Source organism: Apodemus sylvaticus, chromosome X (assembly GCF_947179515.1).
Source record: "Apodemus sylvaticus chromosome X, mApoSyl1.1, whole genome shotgun sequence".
Taxonomy (NCBI): Eukaryota; Metazoa; Chordata; class Mammalia; order Rodentia; family Muridae; genus Apodemus; species Apodemus sylvaticus.
The window spans coordinates 56,824,187-56,845,422 of NC_067495.1; the positions used below are offsets into that span (position 1 = coordinate 56,824,187).

Below are 21,236 nucleotides of genomic sequence, written 5' to 3' on the forward strand. Positions count from 1 at the left end.
TGAGCAAGATGGTCAAGCCAAAGGAAGTAGAGACTCTTCCTATAGATTTGTTTTGGATCAAAGCTTTTAGCAGTTTAAAGTGTTGAGATACATTTCTTTCAAACTTGAGATTTGCAGGATTGCCAGAGAGAGCCCCAAGTAGTGTCTATGGAGATACCTGGCAGATTCCCTTCTTCATATCCTCAAACTGGCTAACAGTTGAACTTAGAGGGCTTAATACTGTACTGTGGCTAAGTTTTCTAATCGTATCTGGAAGTGGGTGTCTCACTTTCTGCTTCAAAGAGTCTTGTTTTATTAAAGAGTAAAAATTAGTAAATTATATTTATTTATTTACTATATTATATTTCTATTTACTATGCCTGTCCATGTGAATACCTGGTATACATGTCAGTTCTCTTTTCTACTTTGTCAGGCCCCAGAATCTAAATGAGTATTGGAAGCAAATGCCTGTACCCACTGAGTTATGTTGCTGACCCCAAAAGTAGCACATTTGCTGGATAAATTAGGAGCCATTTTCAGGTTTAGAAGGTCTTCTGGTTTATGGTCTATCCTAGCCAATTTTGAGCTTTCAACCAGCCTTGCTATTCTCTGATAGTTTGCAGAGTGGGAGGACGCTTGAAAGAGAAGCTTTAGGGGCAGGAGAGATGGATTAACTGTTAAGAGCTCTGACTGTTCTAGAAGATCAGGGTTCAATTTCTAGCATTGACATAGCAGCTCTAATTCCAGGGAATCTGATGCTCTTATCTGGCCTGTGTAGGTGCCAGACATGCATCTATGTCCACACACAGAAAAAGTATAAAATAAAATTTTCTACAAAAGAAACTTTAAAAAAAGAAGAACATTCTTAAATCTACCCTCAGAAGTTGAGATCAGTGAGCTATATTGTCAGATACTGGTGGTTCCTGTCGTCAGTGTGTATTATAAATTTTTTAACAAGAAAATTCTCAAGAGGAAGAAATATTTATAAGATTCCCAGTGAAAGTGATACTTTTGTTTTGTTTGTTTGTTTGCTTGCTTTTTAAAAAATTTTAGCTAGGAGAGTTGCCTCCCAGCCTTGGGAGATTACTCACCCTTACATTACAGTCTTTCAGAGTCCTCTGACTGTCTTACAGACACTCTCCTCCCATCGTCACAATCTATTTTAGGGGAGCCTTTGTAACCTCCTTGCTCCTCCCAGGTGACTGCACAGGATGTGCGGAAGGAAAGTCCGTTGCTCTTCAAGTTCCGGGCCAAGTTCTACCCAGAGGATGTGTCTGAAGAACTGATCCAGGATATCACCCAGCGCCTGTTCTTTCTGCAAGTGAAGGAGGGCATTCTCAATGATGACATTTATTGTCCACCTGAAACTGCTGTGCTGTTGGCTTCCTATGCTGTCCAGTCTAAGTATGGAGACTTCAATAAGGAAGTGCACAAGTCTGGCTACCTGGCTGGAGATAAGCTGCTGCCCCAAAGGTGAGGTGGTACCCTGGCCTGCTGTGACCTGGCTAAAGTTTGTAGTGGGTAGCAGACAAAGCTGACTAATCCCCACTCCATACAGGCTGCCAGATAAGTTTTTTTCCCCATTGAGTTCTGTCTAAAGACTGTGTTGTGCTGCAGAGAGACACATTTGCATATACTGTTGTATCCTATTCTATTTCCGGTCCTCAAAAAGCTCTTTTCCCCTTTTTGCTCCTTGATATGAAAGCTCCATTACCCTAGGGACAGGTGCTGACGTAGAAGCAAAGATGAGTTGATTTGTTTTGTCTTCTCCCCTGCTTCCATTTCTCTTTCACTGATGAGATTTTAGTTTAGAAAATCACAGGAGAGAGAGAAAAAATATGCAAACCATGGGTACCATTGTACAGTTTTCTGATTTTGTAAACTTTGAAGGTGAAAGCTTTTATTAAACACTTGATATTTTTATTTTAACATCATGACAATGCTAAATAAACAAGCTAAGTGTTGTCCTTATTTTCTGGCTCAGGAAATAAAGATACAGAGACACTGACTCTGATTTGCCCCATCTCCCATAGCAGATTTATTTTTGGCAGAACTGATCTGAATCGCCAATTTCTTTCTTTCTTCTTTTTTATTTTTAATGCACAAGGGGTTTGTTTCATTTTGTATCAGATGGACATTTATTCCACCGGCTTGTAGATTAACAGAGGAGAAGAAAAATGAAGCTGGAGCTGTGGTGTGTAAACACTCCACAGATGGTGTTAGGGATGGTGACTGTATCCTGGGATTCTTTTGTAGTCAGTGGCCTGATGTCTTAGATGGCATATTTAAAGCAGTCCTTGTTTAACAATCTAGTACAACTATGGGTTGGGCCTCTTGGTTTCCCTCAGAGTATTTTGTGACTACTTCCCTGCTCTGTATGCAAAGCTGTCTTATAAACACCAACTGTTGGCTCCAAGAGAATCTAGAATATTTCTGCCTGTATTTACTGTTAGCCCCTCTTCACAGACTCCTATGTATTCTTGTTGAGCTTGGACATGCAACACATTATTAGCATTGTGGTTAATGGTATAAAGAGGATTGGTCTGTTTTGTTGTTGTTGTTGCAGTTTTTTTAATCCTAGCACTTGGGGGGCTGAGGCAGTAGAACTTTCTTGAGTTTGAGGCTAACCTGGTCTTCATAGTGAGTTCAGGACAGGAGAGCTATATATAATAGAGAGAACCCATCTCAAACAAACAAGCAAACAAACAAATAAACCCTGCCTCAAACAAACAAACAAATGGGTAACTAAAGAGGATGATTCCATTGTTCGGTTTGGTCATCTGTTCTTGGAGTTCTTCTTTTAGGAAGTTCCTTATGTCTGCTTCACTGTGTTCAGGTCTAATTTTCAGTAGGAATCTAGCAATAACTCAGTGGGCTAACTTCAAATTTGCATCAACTCCATAGAGAGCTAAGTGAGCTTCGCTTTCCTCCTGCCTATGGTCTGTACTTTACTGACACTCACTATCTTTCTAGAGTCTTGGAGCAGCACAAACTCAACAAGGACCAGTGGGAAGAGCGAATCCAGGTGTGGCATGAGGAACACCGGGGCATGCTCAGGTAAGCCTGCCCTAACATCCATGAGCTTCACTGTTCTTGTATGGAGACTGAGGATGGTGTCTACAAAGAAAAGGCAAATTATTAGGTACATTGGTGAATTTTAAGAAAGAGAGACTAGGGATGATTTTGACACTTAACTATAGACAGCAATCCTGAATCATTGTAAGACTGTGATTGATTTTTAAGCATTTTTTAAATTCATAAGAGCAAAGTTTTAATGCAAAGGACCTTAACTTGAAAAGATCATTAACTATAACGTCAGGACATTATTTTTATTATTTTTATTTTTATGTCCTCTCTGTCTCTTTTTCTGATTCTCTGTTTCTGTCTCTCTGTTTCTTTTTCTGACTCTCTGTTTCTGTCTTTCTGTCTTTCTGTCTCTCTCTCTCTCTCTCTCTCTTTGTGTGTGTGTGTGTGTGTGTGTGTGTGCATCTGCACATGCACACCTCTGCTTTATGCCAGGAAGCACATGTGGAGGTCAGACAAACTTTTGGGAGTTTATACTCGTCTACTCTACTGTGTAGGTCCCAGTATCTGAACTCAGGTTGTCAGGCTTGTTGCTCAATGTCACGACCAACTGACCCAAGAAGCGCCACAAGTTCTTTTAGTAAATGATCTCATTATGTAGCCCAGGTTGATCTTGAACACACAGTACAGGTGGTTCTAGGATTACAGGCATGTTCCACCATTCCCTACATCTTAAACAGTTTTGAGTGCAATGAAAAGGAAAGAAGATCAGGGTCTCCTGGAAGTTTCTGGGCTATCTTGTCATTGCTCCCCTAAAAATAAATGGGAAAGGAGCTCTCTAAATAAAAGCATTTTATAGCTGTCTTGTTGAGGAACAAATCTCATTTTTGAGAGAATGTTGCAATGCAGAGGGGGGAGAATATAGTTTCTGTTGCAGCTACTATTCCAGAGGCCAACAAGGGACAGTCTGTTCTTATTCATTGGGTTCCTGTCAGTAGTTTTTATTTAACAGAAATGCTGTGTTTTCTTGTTACTAATCACTTGCTTAAGTTCTATCCATTTCCTAATCCTGCTACCAAGACCATTGTCAGAAACAGAGAGCAAGCTGGCTTTCTATGTTGCTGGGTCTGCTATGGAAGCTCTGCTTTGTGACAGTACCCCTCTTCTGTATCATATAGGGAGGATGCTGTCCTGGAATATCTCAAGATTGCTCAAGACCTGGAGATGTATGGTGTGAACTATTTCAGCATCAAGAATAAGAAAGGATCAGAGCTGTGGCTGGGTGTGGATGCCTTGGGTCTCAACATCTATGAGCAGAACGACAGGTATGACTTCTCTCAGTTATTTGAATCACTCTTAAGCATAGGTGTCATCCCTTACCACAGAGCAAGACTATACCACTTGAGTCCTACCTCAGTTATTTTTCTACCTAAGTAAGTCCAGCCAAGATGATTGTACACCTTCCTTCATCCTATATTGACTAGAGTTGTACTATCTCTATTATGATAGACACTAATTATATGACTATTGAACATTTGAAATGTCATTACAACTGAGATGTGTCATAAACAGAACCTGCATACCACACTTTCAAGAACTATTGCCAGAAAAAAAAATGTCTGTTAATCATCTTTCTGTACTTGTGACAGAATACCTGGGAGAAGTCAACTTAAAGGAGGAAAGTTAGATTTTGGCTTGTACTTTCAGAGTTTTCAGTCTGCATTTACTTGATGCAGCTGCGTTGGGCCTGTATTGAGGTAGAGTGTCATGGTGGAGAGCATGTGGCTGCTCAGCTCCTGGTGTGTGGGAAATAGACAGTGAAAGAGGAAGGGAGTGGAATCCCAATGTCTTCTTTGAGGGCATGCCCTCAATAATCTACTTCCTCCAACCAGACCCTGCTCATAAAGTTCTGCCACTACTAGTAACACCAGTATCTGGGGACGTAGCCTTCAACAAATGGCTTTTTGGGAGACATTTAATATCTAAACCATGTATGGTGGTACATGCCTGTTTTCCTAGCACTTAGGAGGGGCAGGCAGCAAGAATCAGGAATTCAGGGTCAGCTTTAGCTTCATAGTTAATTCATGGATGTCTTAGTTTAGAGTTATCATTACTGTGACAAAACACCATGACCAAAAGCAACTTGGGGAGAAAAGGGTTTATTTTACTCACACTTTCATCTTCACCATTAAAAGCAGTGAGGGCAGAAAGTCAAGCACGGCAGGAGCCCAGAGGCAGGAGCTGAAGGAGTACTGCGTAGGCTTGCTTCTCATGGCTTACTCCAACTGCTTTCTTGCTTTCTTGTTTTTTGGCAGGTGTTGTTGTTGTTGTTGTTGTTGTTGTTTTCTTGAGACAGGGTTTCTCTGTATAGCCCTGGCTGTCCTGGAACTCACTCTGTAGACCAGATTGGCCTCAACCTCAGAAATTCTCCTGTCTCTGCCTCCCAGAGTGCTGGGATTATAGGCGTGTGCCACCACCGCCAGGCTCAGACTGCTTTCTTACAGAACCCAGGACCCCCAACCCAGGGATGGCACCACCCACTGTGGGGTGGGCCCTCCATCAATCACTAATTAAAATAATGCTCTACAGCCTGATCTTATGGAAGTATTATTTTTCTCTGTTGAGGTTCTGTCCTTTCAGATGACTGTAGCTTGTGATCAGATGACATGAAACTAGTCAGCACAATGGCTATCCTGGGCTATATCCTGTCCCATTCCTTTTCCCAGGCAAATATAATTCAAACCACAGTAATGTAAAATATATGTATATTTTTAAAATGTTGATTTACATGCTCAAATGATAGTATTAGTTCTTACTGAGTTAGTTAAACCTTCACACCATTTTTATCCATTTTCATATAGCTACTAAAATTTATAAACGTGACCCTTATGATATTTGGAAAGTGCTGACCTAGAATCTATCTTGTCAGGGTTCATAAAGTCCAAGTCCTATGTTATGATAAGTGCCTTTTGGCCTATAAGCCTTGCTATAATATTGTTTTACAGCTTATTTCCCCCTTGGTCTACTCTTGGTAAGTATGAAATCATTAGATTGTTGTTCTATTTAGTACCTAAATCTTAGGGCTCTTTACTAATCTTTCCAAGTTTAACAATTTTGTATAGAAAGTTTTCAGTTAAATAGGACTACAGATGCTCTGGAAGATTTTTACAAGGTAAGAACCCTTAGTGGAACAAAACAACTGGCAATAAGTGGTAACAGTAGCTGAGTTGACAATAGGTCTGTCTCCTTAAGGGAGAGGTTTGTGTTAAGGGATTGAGTGGAGTGGGTGAGGGCAAGGCACTAAATCTGTTTCCTTCTTGCTTTGTCTTTGTCATGATGTTGGTGGCCTCTGTTTCTACAGACTGACTCCTAAGATTGGCTTCCCTTGGAGTGAAATCAGAAATATCTCTTTCAATGATAAGAAATTTGTCATCAAGCCTATTGACAAAAAGGCCCCGGTGAGTGATTTCTCCTTCTGATTATTTGCAGCAGGTTCCCCCTCCTCCCAAGGTTTAGGTAATATTAAGAGCAAATATGTCATTGGATTTATCTGTCTCTCCATTTTCTGTTGTGTGCAATATATACGAATGAACAGGAAGCACAAATGGAAAGTAAAATGTAAGAGGAAGTTGATTCTGAGAAATGGCCAGGTGATATCCTGTACTTGGTGCCACTCTATACCAAACTCTGTCTGGGGGCAGGCCAGCTGCGGGCAGTCCTGAGTGCAGTGCTGTGCCGATCGCCTCACCTTCCTCAGCCTCCACAGTGTGCTTTGTGTACTCGGCTTGTGTTTAATTGTGGAAAAATGGCAGGGCCAGGAGTTCAAACCCCAAGTTGACATTACAAATTTACCTTTTACTACTTTTAATAAAGGAAGATTAAACGTTTACTTTCTATGTATTTCTCTACCCACAAGTTTTTAAGACAAGGTTTCATAGTCTGGCTTTAACTTAAAGCAACCTTCTTGTTTTTGGCCTCTGAGTGCTGAGATGACATGCTTATATTCCTAGATCCCCGAAATTTTGCCTTTTAATTTATATTTAGTTTATTAATTTGTATAGTGTGTGACAATAATAATTAAAGAAGAGAATGAATTTTGGGGAAAACACAAGGAAGTTGGAATGATGTATTAGTGCTCACTTAGTAGTTGTGAATAAAATAAATTAAAAGCCAGGAGAGATTAAAGGCTTTTAAACAAATAATAATCAAGATAATTGAAGTTCAGGAAATTTAGATATTTGTGAACTTAACAGCCTGGTTTCCCATAACTAGAGCTCACTTACCAGAAATTACAGAGATGGTTTAGAATCCCATGGTGTACCTGTTGATTAGAGTATGAATTATCCCATAGACGAGGTCCTTTGAGATTCAGTAGTTAGATCTCTAGGTAGAGAGACATGACACTCTATGTTCCCTTAAGAGTTAATCCAGTTGGGTCAGTCAGTTACCTGGCTAAGGGAGTGCTTCTCAGAAAAGTGAATCCACATTAAGCCATGATAACTAAGTAGTAGGAATAAGTATCTCTTTAATGAGATGGTGTACATTTTCTTCCCAGAGTTTCTCCATCGTAGTTTAGTCCCTAGAAGCTGCCATGGGGTTCCATTGAATCTGCTCATCTTACTGTATCCTGACAGAAAAACAACATTTCCCTTTCCTTCTCTTCTGTAGTTTTGTTTAGATTGCTGACTAGAACCCATGTATACTTTCTATGGTGCTTTTGGCTTTTTCACACTTTCTATAAAGATCTTACAGCCACGCAGTTACTTTCCCACCATGTGACTGACTTCCATACTGACTTAACTCAAAGGTCATGGCCTCTTAAGTTCCAACATGTGAAATCAATAACAAACTTATTTTGAAAACTAAAACAAAAGAAAGAGACACTTCCAAGAAAGTATTTTAGGGTATTTTTTTTTTTAGATTTATTTTTTCAATTTTCTGTATTTTTGTGTGTGGGGGGGGAAGGTGTGCTTTCCCTGTGGAGGTCAGAGGACATCATGCTAGATAGAGTTGTTTTTCTTTCACTGTGTTGTTTTTGGGGCTCAGAAAGTAAAGCTATCAGGCTTAGCAATAAGAGTTTGATCCCAAGCCCCAGGGTGCTTTTCATGAGCAGACTTGGAGAAAATCTGTGGTTTGGAGAAAGAGCACTGGTGTCAAAGATAAGAGTCATGGGTTCTAGTCTTGAGTCTACCACTATTCTGATGCCTGACTCTGCGGAAAAATAATTTCCTTACTGTGGTAATTAGTACTCCCACTGGAATACAAATTGATTGAATTGCACCATCTTTCCAATACTTTTGAACTTAACTTTACAGAAAGCTTTCTTCAAAATTTTATTTTTTAAAATTTATTATTATTGGTCTGTGTGTGGACATGCATGCATGTGCTCAAGGGCTCATGTCAGCCATCCTGCTAGCCTTCAAACCTCAACTTCTGTTTTCCCTTCAGGACTTTGTGTTCTATGCTCCACGGCTTCGGATTAACAAGAGGATCTTGGCTCTGTGCATGGGGAATCATGAGCTGTACATGCGTCGGCGCAAGCCTGACACCATTGAGGTGCAGCAGATGAAGGCACAGGCTCGGGAAGAGAAGCACCAGAAGCAGATGGAACGGTAGGAGCTATATACAGTGCTGGAATTAGGACTAGTGCAGTGGTAAGGAAGCTTCTAAAGGATCCTAGCGTGTTTGGGGAATGGAATCAGCCTAGAACAAGGCACTTGTGAATTGGTATGGAGGACACTCCATAGATTCAGTCTCAACACAGACATTGTTGCTTCTTAGAAACAGGCATCAGACATCTTGGATTTCAGAGGTTGCAAGAGGGAAGAGCCTTTCATACTTTCCTTTTGTCTATGACTCTCATGCCATTACTGTGCCAGGTGCATTATGGGTTGCTCTCAGTTAACTGACAAGTAGAATGGTAGTAGCTGAAGAGTCTGTGCACAGTTGTACTTGGGTTGAGCAGAAACAGGCAGAGCCCTCAGAATTTTCTCTACAACACCCTTAGTATATCCAGTGTAATCTGAGGGTTAGCAGCAAGAAAGGTAGGAACTGAGATTCTGATCTCAGACTGCCTGATTAGTATCTTAGATTCCAGGATGTTATTTATCCAAAGAAGATAAGACAGTCAGTAACATGAAAATATCCTTAATCATTACAGAAACACAAATGAAAACCATAATCTGTTACCATTTTATGCTTTTTAGTGCGAATATAAGAAATAAAATTGAAATATAAGTACTGGTGATGTTCTGAAAAAATTAGGAATTCATGCATGTTATTGGTAGGAGTATAAAGTGGTAGAAACTAGTTCCTCAAAAAGTTAAAATACAGAGTTAGTGTATAATCTTGTAATTCCACTCCTAGGTAAAGTAACCCTCAAAATTAAAAATGGATGTGCAAAAAAAATGCATGTACACATATGTTCACAGTACCATTATACAGACAATTAAATAGTAGAAAATAATCTAGCATATACCAAGAGATAAATAAGTAAGTTATAAATCTACATAATAGAATGTATCTTCTAAGAAGAAGATCTCATTAGATACCCTGAAGCTGGGGTTAAAGGTGGCTGTGAACCACGGGATGCTTGGAACCAAACTCTGATCATCTTCAAGACCAGCAGTTGCTTTTAAACACTAATCTGTCTCTCCATCCAATAGAATATGTCTTAATCTGGTTATGTTGTTATAATAAACGACCTGACGCTGAGTACTTTATACCTTACTGGCCCGTACAGGGATCAAACCCGAGACCTTGGCATTATTAGCACCACGCTCTGACCAACTGAGCTAACCAGCCAGGGATGCACTGAGTACTTTAAAAAATAAAGAGGGTATTTTTACTCATGAGTTTTGGATGCTGAGAAATCCAAGACAGGATGGCCACATCTGTCAAGAGCTCCCTATTGCATTGTAATACAGTGGACATGAGGATTCAGAAGAGCTGGTAGAGTTAGTTGTGACAACCTCTTCTTACAAGAAGAAAACCATCTTGTGAAACTTAATCCCAGCTCAGCATCCTTTTTGAAAGTGGCTCTCCTAATCATCTTCCACTCATGCCCATCTAATAAAAGTTTCACTGCCTCTCATTGCCTTTACACTAGGAGCCTCTAGAACATGTATGTATGTATGTAGGAGTCAAACCATAGCATAATAGTTTTTATCCGTCCGTGCTTCAATGTGATATACTGTAAACATTATGCTTAGTGAAAAAAGTGTGAAGTATGACAAGTTACATATTGTATATTTTATTTACACCACCCCCCACCAGTGCGTATTGGTGGCTGTCAGGTTCTGGGAGAAGTGAAATGAGAAATGACTTCATATATGATGATTTAGAAGGATAGCTTAGCTTGATGGCACAAAGTTGTTACAGGTTCAAAGCTACCCAAGCTTAAATAACAAGGCCCTGGTTTAATGGAAATAAAAACAAAACGATATTTTTTTTTAACATTGAACCTGGTTCTAATACATATAGGCACACACAGATACACAAATACATGTGTACATGCATGTACACATACGTACAACACACATAGCTAAAGTTGACTTTACCCCCAATCATTGGGGTTTAACTCAAAATCCTGTGAATATAAGGCAAGTACTCTATAACTGAGGTATTTTGATAGCTTAGAGTTCTCATTTATTAAGCAAAATAGTATCAAGATTTTGGGAGAAGTTTACTGAACTAGGACAAACCCTGTAAAACCTCACAGTAGAGCAACAAAAAGAATGAGGGACATACATACATATATGCTCACAGCATCTCACTCAACACAGTCTGAGCCGTGAAAGATTTCTGTTCTCGTGAAGTTGATATTCTAGTAGGAGAAGACAGATAGAATAAACAAATTATTTAGCAGATGCAATTGTGAAACGTGCTCTGGAAAAGTGTGTGCCAAGCACTCTGAAAGGTCTCAGAGTAAAACATCTTGCAGAGGTGTAAGAATGCCTCCTCGTGGGTGGACAGATGGCTCAACAGTTAGGACCACTTAGTGCTCTTGCAGAGAACCCAGGTTTAATTCCCAGAACCCACATGGCACATTTCAACCATCTGTAACTCCACTTCCAAGGAATTTGGCACCTTCTTCTGGATGCCGTGGACACTGCATACCTGTTATGCACTTATATATGCATAGGAAGCACACACACACACACACAACCACACACACACACACACACACACTAAAATAAAATAAAAATGAGTAAAGTCTTTAAAACCAAAAGGATACTTCCTTGAATAGATAGTGAGGCCAGAAAAAACAAATAATTATTCTAGATCTGCAATAAAATCTGGGAAGAGGGAACCTAGAGCTAGAGATGAAGGCAGACAAGGTTAGCCCTAGCTAATATTTGGAGCACAAAACCAAAACTTACCTCTCTATAAAGCTACAAAGACAGTGTGCAAAATTAGCAAATCTTGTCCCATATGGAAGGTGGAGAACAAGAGCAAAGCCATCTTGTTGGTTACTTGCAGTCCTAGCAGTCCCACTTAGACCTCTTGCATTCAACGTAAATGGGCTGAGCATGGATTCCTATGTGGAACTATGGTGTGATGACTAGATTATATGAGACTGTGGGGGAGGCTGAGGCCTGACAGACTTATTCCCTGGAACCCCTCAAGATTCCATGCAGCCTTGCTGTCCTGTTACATCCCTCCTTCTCTTCTCTAGTGCTCTACTGGAAAATGAGAAGAAGAAGCGTGAGCTGGCCGAAAAAGAGAAGGAGAAGATTGAACGGGAGAAGGAAGAGCTGATGGAGAAGCTGAAGCAGATTGAGGAGCAGACTAAGAAGGCTCAGCAAGGTGAGGCCTGGCTTCGCTGTGGAAGTTGAGTCTCCCCAGAACCTCACCCTAAGGTGTATATCTCCCCCCCCCCCCCCCGAGCTGCAGAACAACATAGTTTCCGTGTGTCAAGAAAAATCCTTAGAACCCTTACCTACTCTACCATGAAGTGGAAAATTCCCAGGAAGCAAGTTAGTGTGCCATCTTCATCTCTGAGCCCTTCATCAGTTTCCTGTTTTTCTACCAGAACTGGAAGAACAGACCCGCAGGGCCCTAGAACTTGAGCAGGAACGGAAGCGTGCCCAGAGTGAGGCTGAAAAACTGGCCAAGGAGCGTCAAGAAGCTGAAGAAGCCAAAGAGGCCCTGCTGCAGGCTTCTCGGGACCAGAAGAAGACCCAGGAACAGCTGGTAAAGTTGACTCCTGGGCTGGGTTGTGGACATGCATTTTTCTTGCTTGGCCTCTATCCCCACCCCCCCATGCTTACAGGTTTCTAAATCCCTTTGCCTGCATGTATGTGTCTTTCTAGTTTGTTTGCATCCCAAAGGTCTCTAATAGTACATTCAAAAGCAAGCTGAGGCCTCACTGGTGTGGCTCACTATTTTTCATAAGCCTTGGCTTTCATTTACCATTTTTTTTTTTTTTAACATATAGATCTCAACCTGTAAGCTAAGAAAGGAACTCTTTCCTCGTTTTCTTATGTTTGTTTGCCTTCCTTCCTTCCTTCCTTCCTTCCTTCCTTCCTTCCTTCCTTCCTTCCTTCCTTCCTTCCTTCCTTCCTTCCTTCTTTCCTTCCTCCCTTCCTTCCATAGCCTTATGGAATTAAACGCATACAGAATAATGTGACCAGATAAGCAAACTGACAATCATGGAGGCCTAGAGACTTGTCAAAGGTCACAGCTGTGTTTGATGAAGGTTTCCAAACATTTCTGTTTCCATTGGAAAGATTCCCTCCCCGAAATCATGCATTAAGCTAGGGATCTATGACTTGAAAGTTAAGAATCTGTGGCTTAAAATAGTCCCTTCCCTTGTAGTATTGGTTGTGCTGATATCTCTCAGGAAAAAGAGGTCATGAGAAATTTGCCCAAGGCATAAGGGTGTGCAGAAACGTTTCCACATTGTAGAGGTTCCCTATGGTATTAGTATTTATTTATTCTGGTAGCCATCTAGGTGGAACCCTAGGATAGCAGTGAAGGGTTTGCTACCTCAAGCAGTGACTTCCAACCTTTGCCGAAGCCCCACTGCATGCGTATTTGGCAACACTAAGAGGGGAAGAAGGAAAGAAGAGAGACAGAGATGACCAATTGTCTGCCTTAAGGAGGCCTGGAGTATAGGAGGGAAGCTCTGACCTATGAAGGAGTAAAGGGTGGAGTAATTTGGTTAAAAGTCACTAGGTCAACAAGCAATGGAGCACCTGGTTTCCCACCCGTTCATCAGAGGAACTGGAGTTACAGGCGTCTGGACCTGGTCAAGCTCTCACGGGCTCTTTATCTGTCTATAGGCTTCAGAAATGGCAGAGCTGACAGCACGGATCTCCCAGTTGGAAATGGCTCGAAAGAAGAAGGAAAGTGAGGCCGTGGAATGGCAGCAAAAGGTAAGATACAGGACCCAGGGCAAAGTCCTGTGGGGATACTATGCTGTATGCGCATACTCCAATGTCTTACAGTTCTTACATTTACACTCCCCATTGTTTCTGGACACAAACCATTTTTATAGGCAGTATGGGAAGAGGTGCTCAATGCATTCTCAGATACTTTAGATTCCCCTACTACCCATGGGAAGTTAATAAAAATCACTCCTCCATTTTACAATTTAAAAAACTCAAGATCAAACCAATCAAACGATTTATCCTAACTGATATCTACCTCTTACCAGATGTGTCTTTCTAGGTATGATTGGGTTGCCACAACATACCTGATCTGACTGCCAGTCCTTTTCTCTCTGTCACTGGACAGGCCCAGATGGTACAGGAAGACTTGGAGAAGACTCGTGCTGAGCTGAAGACTGCCATGAGTACACCTCATGTGGCAGAGCCTGCTGAGAATGAACAGGATGAGCAGGATGAGAACGGAGCAGAGGCCAGTGCTGATCTGCGGGCTGATGCTATGGCCAAGGACCGCAGTGAGGAAGAACGTACCACTGAGGCAGAGAAGAATGAGCGTGTGCAGAAGCATCTTAAGGTAACCAGGCGGGGCCAACAACAGTCAAGGAAGACTGTGTAATAAGTTACTAGCCTCTTACTCTCCACTCTTATATTCAGAAAATATCTAGTTAGCTAAATTACTACTTGAGTATTTGGAATAGTATTCTGATCTACACTGAAGAGATAACCACCATTAATTTGTCCTATACTGTGTTTATGTGGTGCATATTCACATGCGTTCTTATGCATATGGATTAGATGGCTAGGAAAGAGGGAAAAAAATAAAAAAGAAAAATCAGCTCAAAGAAGTGGAATTAAAATGAGATGAAGCCATTGACCCCTGACTTATCTTGCATCCTCACAGGCCCTTACTTCAGAGCTGGCCAATGCCCGAGATGAGTCCAAGAAGACTGCCAATGACATGATACATGCTGAAAACATGCGGCTGGGACGAGACAAATACAAGACCCTGCGCCAGATCCGACAGGGCAATACCAAACAGCGCATTGATGAGTTTGAGTCCATGTAGTGGGCCTTCAGCCTTCAGGGACCCCTCCTCCTTCTTCCTTGTCCCCACACTCCTATAGTTTTGCCTAACTAACACTGTGCTGGAGCCACTAACTAGAAAAGCCTTGGAGCCCTGCCAAACAGTCAGTATAGCCATGGGACCAAACTTAGTTTCCCCACTCATATCCTTGGGCAAACAAATGCCCACTGTGGTGCCAGTGGAATCTCCTTTTCCTTCTTTGTCACACTCCTTCAACCCACTTCTCTAGATTGGACCATTTTGCCAGCTCAGAGGCTCATTCCTTTTGGCTTGACAAGCACCCCTTCCCCATATACACTTACTGTTGTCCTCTGGGACTCAGGTGTGAAGTAGGTTAACAGCTAGTTCCCATCCTTTGCCGTTTTTCCCAGTCCTGTGATTTGCAAAGTTGGGGTATTGTGTTGTTTAGGGACAGAAGTAGGGACTTGGCTTTATCATTTAGTATGCCAGCTGACCTAGGATTTGGCCTCATAATACCTATCTCTTTTACAGTTATTTGGGCTTTGTAATGATTGGAGAGTAAAAGAGATGTTTAGCCATTCATATTTCTTCTACCTCCCATATTGGACCTATTACAAATTCAGTCCCAGTTGACCTTGTCTCTGTGTTTAGGGACTTAGTTTCTAATCAAGAAGGGATGAAGGGATAAAAGAAATAGTTCATTCAAGAGATTCACTAACAACCTAGAAAGACCCCTGCCCCAGCGCATCATGGGAGCCTTTATTCTCTTGAATGAGGTCTATGGTTAGGGATACTCCTGCCCATGATAGTCCAGGTTCTTGGTTCCTTTTCTAAGTCTGTCCCAACCCTCTCCAATCTCCAGATCCCTTCCAGCTAGGACAGAGAGGAGGAGTACCCTCAAACCTAGCCAGCTGCACCTAAACTTGTTGCCATAAAGGAAGAAACATTGGATACCTGGCTTTAAGTATTTTTCCTGCCAGGACTTCTAAACTACTTCCCCCAGAGCTAATTGGACCACTATTCCTGCATCATGGATACACAAGATGATTAGTAAGAGTAGCCCTTGTTTCTCAGTCACTCAGCAATCCCTTCCTCATCTTACCCAGTGCAAAGTGGTGAGTGGGCCCTGCTTCTGACAAATCTCTAACCCAGGTCTCATCACTCGCTGTGCTGTCTCTTGGAGTTACATACAGAAAGCTGCTGGGTATTCTGGCCTTGTCCCATCACACCCCACACCCTTTTCTCCACTTTGGAGCAGCTGCTCCCTCTTTTTATGTCACATGTGCGCTCTTTTAACTCTTACCAGTATTATATATTCTAGTGATATCTAACAATATTGGTTTCTACCTTTTTTTGCTAATGCACTATTAGAAATATTAGTCTTGGGTCAGGATCATTTTAGCTTCATTATTTTTTACTACCCTCACCCCACATCTGAGAAGAATATACTATATTAAAAATATTTTGCCAAAAACATTATGTAAAAAGATTTCAGTATTAGCGACTTACCTGTCACTATAGGTCATAAAATCCATTTAAAATGTACTTAGTATTTGGATTTATTGTTCCTGTTTGCCTTTTCCCCAGGGTTCAGTCCCCAAAAGGCTGTCTTGTCCCTCCATGCAGTATCCCTAGCCCAGAGCCTCCCGCATCCCATGCTCCTTTTACTTAACCTTGGGGAATCCTATATGCATTGCTGTGAATTATATTGACACTCGGTGAGCTGTCCTATATTGGCTAAATTCAAACTTGGAATTGTGGGGGCAATCTAGCTGCATTAAGGGCAATAACCCACCCCCCCACAAAGGCTGGGGAGAAGGTTAGGATTTATATTCAGGTTTTTTGTGTATTTTTGTTTTTTAAATAATTGTTTTGGAGGGGTTTATGCTCAATCTGTGTTCTATTTCAGTGCCAATAAAATTTAGGAAGACTTCACTGTGACTCAGTCTTTCTGTATATTTCACTATAATTTATAGGCTACCTGTCTTTGGTTTTAGTTTACCTGGATTAAGTTCTAGTGGAAGAGGGAATATAACTTCCCATGCTTGAATAGGAAGGGATGATTTTAAACACCACCAAAAGACGATTACAGGAGCGATCAAGCGGACTGAGCTATTCCTTTTTTTAGCTTTTTTTCTTCTTGTCATGTTTTCTGGTGTGGGTTGGAGCAATGGTGCAGGGGTTAAAGCAGTGTTTCTCAACCTGTGGGTCACGACCTATTTGTCAAACTTCTATCTCCAAATATCTTTATATTATGGTTCTTCACAGAAACAAAATTACAGTTATGAAGTAATAGTGAAGATAATGTTATGGTGGGGTGGTCACCTCAACATGAGGAACTGCATTAAAGGATCACAGCATTTGGAAGGCTGAAAACCACTGTTAAAGGGTAAGGCTCACGAGCCAGCATTTTGGTGCAGCTATGGGACTTGCCTTAACCTGGAGATACTCCTAGGCTTCTTTGGCATACAGACTTAGAAACTGAGTAACCCAGGTTGATCTTAACTTGAAAATCCTCTTGCTTTTGCCTCCTCAGTGCTGATAGCATATGCATATGCCATCAAGCACAGTGAGGCCCCTTGTCTCTGGCGTAGGCCTGGGAGGATCAGCTCCTGTTCTGCCTCCTTGTCTGAAAGACTTCTGACTTATTTTATTCCCTACAACCCTTTAGTGCACTGCCAATAAAAGATAGGGAAACCATCTTGGGTCCTGTTACAGAAGACAGTGGAGGATGCTGTGTGAAATGAAGGCCAATGGTATATGTGGTACTTTGAAGTTTATAACGTATATAAAGTATGAGGTTGTCTACAGTTTGCAGATAAGGAAATTGAGATCCACATAACAACTTTCTATTTTTTTGGCCCTGACATTCCCATTTTTTCCCTTTGTGGGAAGTAAAAATTTGGAAGGAAAACTAGTTTATTACAATTATACTTTAAATTCTCAGAACAATCCTTTGACGTTTCTGCTAGATATAATCCTTTAGAGATTAATTTTTCAAATAAAAATTTTGGCTTTTGGGACAAAGTATTAACTATGTTTGGAGTTTGGGGCCAGTCTGGTCTGCTTTATACTAGCTCAAAATATAAAACCAATAAACAAATAAAAACATCCCCAAACAAAAAGGAACTAGTTCCGGTGGCCCAGACTTGTAATCCAAGCTACCCAGTAGACATAAGCAGAAAGATCTTACACTCAACAGTCCGGGGCTACAGAATGAGTTCTAGGAAATCCTTGACTATCTTTTGTTGTTTTTCCGAGACAGTGTTTCTCTGTATAGCCCCTAGCTGTCCTGGAACTCACTCTGTAGACCAGGCTGGTTTCGAACTCAGATCCGCCTGCCTCTGCCTCCCAGAGTGCTGGGATTACAGGGGAATTATTTGATGAAAGGAAGGAAAGCAGGTGAGGTGCACAAGAGGAGGGAATGGATGAAAACAAAGTTTATTGATGAATACAAATACCACAAAGAATTTGTATGCTCACCAAAAAGTGCTATTCAGGAAAATAAGGCCAGAAGATGGTTAAAGATGTAGCTCAGTGGTACAATGCTTATCTAGCATACATGAGTCCCCAGGTTCAACCTCTAGGGCTCAAGAAACAATATAAATAGGAACAGTGCCTGAGTGTGGCTAGGTTGAGGGTTTTGAGATAGTTTAGAGGTAATGGTATAATATCCAGACCATTCTTGTGCCCTAAAAAGGCAGAGGGAGCTCTAAACTAATTAAAGATGCTGTGCTACTGGCTTTGAAGGTGGAGCAGGAGCCAAGGAATTTGAGTGACCTCTGCAAACTGCCCCCCCCCCCAAAGTAGATAATATAAACACAGTTAGGATTTTTGTTTATTTTGGTCCATTGGTTTGTTTGAGACAGGTTTTCAAACCATAGCCCAGATTATCCTGACCAGGCTGGTGTCAAATTTATGCCCCTACCTCCCAGGTACAATTATTACAAATGTGAGGGAACATATCAGAGTTGCATTAGTGGTATTCCAAGGTACTATTTCATACTGTTTTACGTTTTTAAAAGTTTTTCATTCTAGGAATGATAGTGTTACAGAAATAAAGATTAGGTTAATGGTTTCCAATAGTTAAGTAATAAGGGAGAGGTGCTGACCATGGAGCTATGGCACTGTAATAAGAGTCTTGGAGGTCAGCCTTGGTTACACAGTGAGTTTCTGTCTCATTTCAGACTTTTCTTGAAATAAACCAAAATAAATAGGCAGAAAAAAAAGAAGAGAGTAGTAAGTGTGCAGAACAGAGCTCGTGTGAGAAGTAAGTGCAGCTATCAGAGGAATACATACTGTATGTTGTGTTTTCTATCGTAACTGTCTCAGTGTTATTATCTGGGTAGTGATTCGAGATAACTTGTAAGATGCCACCACCAGATGGACCTTAGTAACATATCTGCATACTTAGTGTCTGTCATTTCTTTTTTTTAAAAGATAATTTTATTTTCTATACATGAATGTTTTGCCTACTTTTATATCTGTGCACTTAGAGAGCAGAAATGAGTGTCAAGATCCCTTGAAACTGAAGTCACAGAAGGCTGTGAGCTGCCATGTTGGTCTGAGACTGGAACCTGGGTTCTCCACAAGAGTAGAAAGGACTCTTAGCACACTGAGCCATCCCCACTCCTCTTTATTATTTCTTACAACTGCATATGAGTCTTTGATATGACTTAGGATTTTTTTTAATGAGTGGCAAAGGGGAAGGAAGGAGGGTGAGCTTGAACAAAGTCCAACTACATACATGAAAATGTCACAGTGAAGCCTGTTATTTTCTACACTGTGTTGATAGCCAGTGACGGTTTGTATCTGCCAAATGCCATGGCATTATTATATACAATAATGTCCATCTGGAAACATCTCAAATGAAGAGAATAAACAAAATCTGAGTAATGATAAGTTACTCAGGAATATATAAATAAAGGGACTAATGAAACATACATTTAGGTGAACTCACAGACGTTATGTTGTATAAAACTGGGAAAACATAAATGAGACTATATGATGTACTTCTCTTTTGCTTTAAACATCGTTATATTTTAAAAGTACAGCATATACACATTTTATTATTGATAGAGTCCTGGTAATCCAGGTAAAACCCTGCAGCGGTATTAGAGCATGTGACTCATTTGCATTAACTGTCAGAAGACAAATCCAGCATGGGTAATAAACACAGAGCAGAAATCCAACGTTCAATACAATCCCAACAATGAGTCATTTCATGCAAAAATAGGTCAGAACTCTAAGTCAGAAGGCTGCTCTCTTGCTGTGTCTAATTAAAATTTTTGAAGCAGGAAGTGTAGTTAATGCTTGAAGTTTTAATTTCAACAAGAAATTCTGAAAATGCCTCAGCATCCCCAAGTGAACGAAGGAAGCCAGCCTCATTGTCTACATCTAAGGGAAACAGAGCTGGTTCCAAGCAGAGAGCAAACGAGCTGTGCCTAAGAGGGAATGCTGGTATCTCTCCTTAGAAAGTGCCATCTGGAAGATGGGAAAGTGGGAGCCATGATGTCATTCTTCCATCTGTCCTCATGCCCATAAGCACACTTTAATCAACTGTCAATGACTTGATACTCAGATTTTGAATAGTAAATCGGGGATGCAACAGTGACAGAGAAAGAAATGTCGGTCATAAATTTTAGAAATTGCAACACGAGATTCCATTGCATTTTAGAAAGAGAAATGACCATGCATAAACAAAACTGAGGGGGTGGGGTCGGGATGGGCAGGATCCTGCATCTGCTTTTCATCAGCAAACAGTCAAAGCATGGGGAACCAGAGAGGGCAAGTTAACCGATGTGCCCTAGAATTTAAAAACTCCTGCATCTGGATGCCTTACTCAACCAAAGCAATTCTCTGAGGAATTTGAAATATACATTACCTGAAGTCAATGAAATCCTCATTCCTGGGAAAACTTAAGTCATTTCAAGGGGAAGCCTGATTTTAATGATTCCTTTATCTTTAAGGCATACTCCTGTGTAAATCTTTCATTTCTAGTTCATGTGTGCAGTCTTGAATAGGATTATCAGAAAGATCTGTCTGTCATCTTCACAGCCTGAAGGCATGGTTCAGGGCTTCAGGCTTGAGACATACTCATCACTACCCTGTAGTTTCCAGGGAGGAACTAGGTCCTTCCCACAAGGTACCAATTTAGGGGGCACTTAGCCATATACCTACAGTGTCCTGCATCCATGGCCACCAAATACAGTAGGCTGCCCACTAACCATCAACACTCAATATTTTTTCATTAACACTTAAAGAATATGCAGTGCTTGCCACCCCACTGCCTGCTACCAAAAAGTAAAGGACTCCTCAGTAGCTGCCATTCAGTTATTATTCTATTTTATGATATTCTAGAGCAGATGTGGTTCAGTGGAGATGTGGTTTAGGGTGGAGAGTTTGAGTGGAAAAGAGCAATAATTTTTAGTGTGGGTCGTTGTATACTATAAGTATAGATAAAACTTTATTATGATGAATGCAAATAACATTGTAAATGAAGATGTCTGTCACTGAGAAAGTTGGAAAATATTTAGTACCTTATTTCTTAGAGTGTATCATAATCAATTGGTACATTTGAAATTCCAAGCTGGCTGTAGTGGCACATCCCAGAAATCTCAGGAGGCTGAGGCAGGAGGGTCATACCTTTATAGTCTACTTGGACTATAAAGCAAGCCACTGTTGTAAAACCACTGTTCTAGGGTTGAGAGTAACTAAAAACTTGTATAATTGGAGTCCTAGAGAGAGAAGGGATTCATCTATGTTGATAAAGCTGCTGGCCAGAGATCCACTTAGAA

The 21,236-nt window shown here is 40.9% G+C and overlaps 1 protein-coding gene and 1 non-coding gene across 2 annotated transcripts in view; one reads left to right on the forward strand and one right to left on the reverse strand.

Annotated features, from left to right (window-relative positions):
• Msn (moesin) overlaps window positions 1–16,374 on the forward strand; it is a 72,434-nt gene extending 56,060 nt beyond the window's left edge. The window contains exons 4-13 of the mRNA XM_052170440.1: window positions 1,178–1,452; window positions 2,953–3,036; window positions 4,182–4,328; window positions 6,365–6,461; window positions 8,452–8,615; window positions 11,681–11,811; window positions 12,038–12,198; window positions 13,290–13,382; window positions 13,744–13,968; window positions 14,296–16,374. Coding sequence (XP_052026400.1) covers window positions 1,178–1,452; window positions 2,953–3,036; window positions 4,182–4,328; window positions 6,365–6,461; window positions 8,452–8,615; window positions 11,681–11,811; window positions 12,038–12,198; window positions 13,290–13,382; window positions 13,744–13,968; window positions 14,296–14,460 — 1,542 coding nt within the window. The 3' untranslated portion in view covers window positions 14,461–16,374. The remainder of the gene's footprint in view (window positions 1–1,177; window positions 1,453–2,952; window positions 3,037–4,181; window positions 4,329–6,364; window positions 6,462–8,451; window positions 8,616–11,680; window positions 11,812–12,037; window positions 12,199–13,289; window positions 13,383–13,743; window positions 13,969–14,295) is intronic.
• On the reverse strand, window positions 9,734–9,807 carry Trnai-aau (transfer RNA isoleucine (anticodon AAU)). Its single transcript has one exon. It is a non-coding gene; the product is annotated as a tRNA-Ile (tRNA).
• Window positions 16,375–21,236: the final 4,862 nt, after the last annotated feature.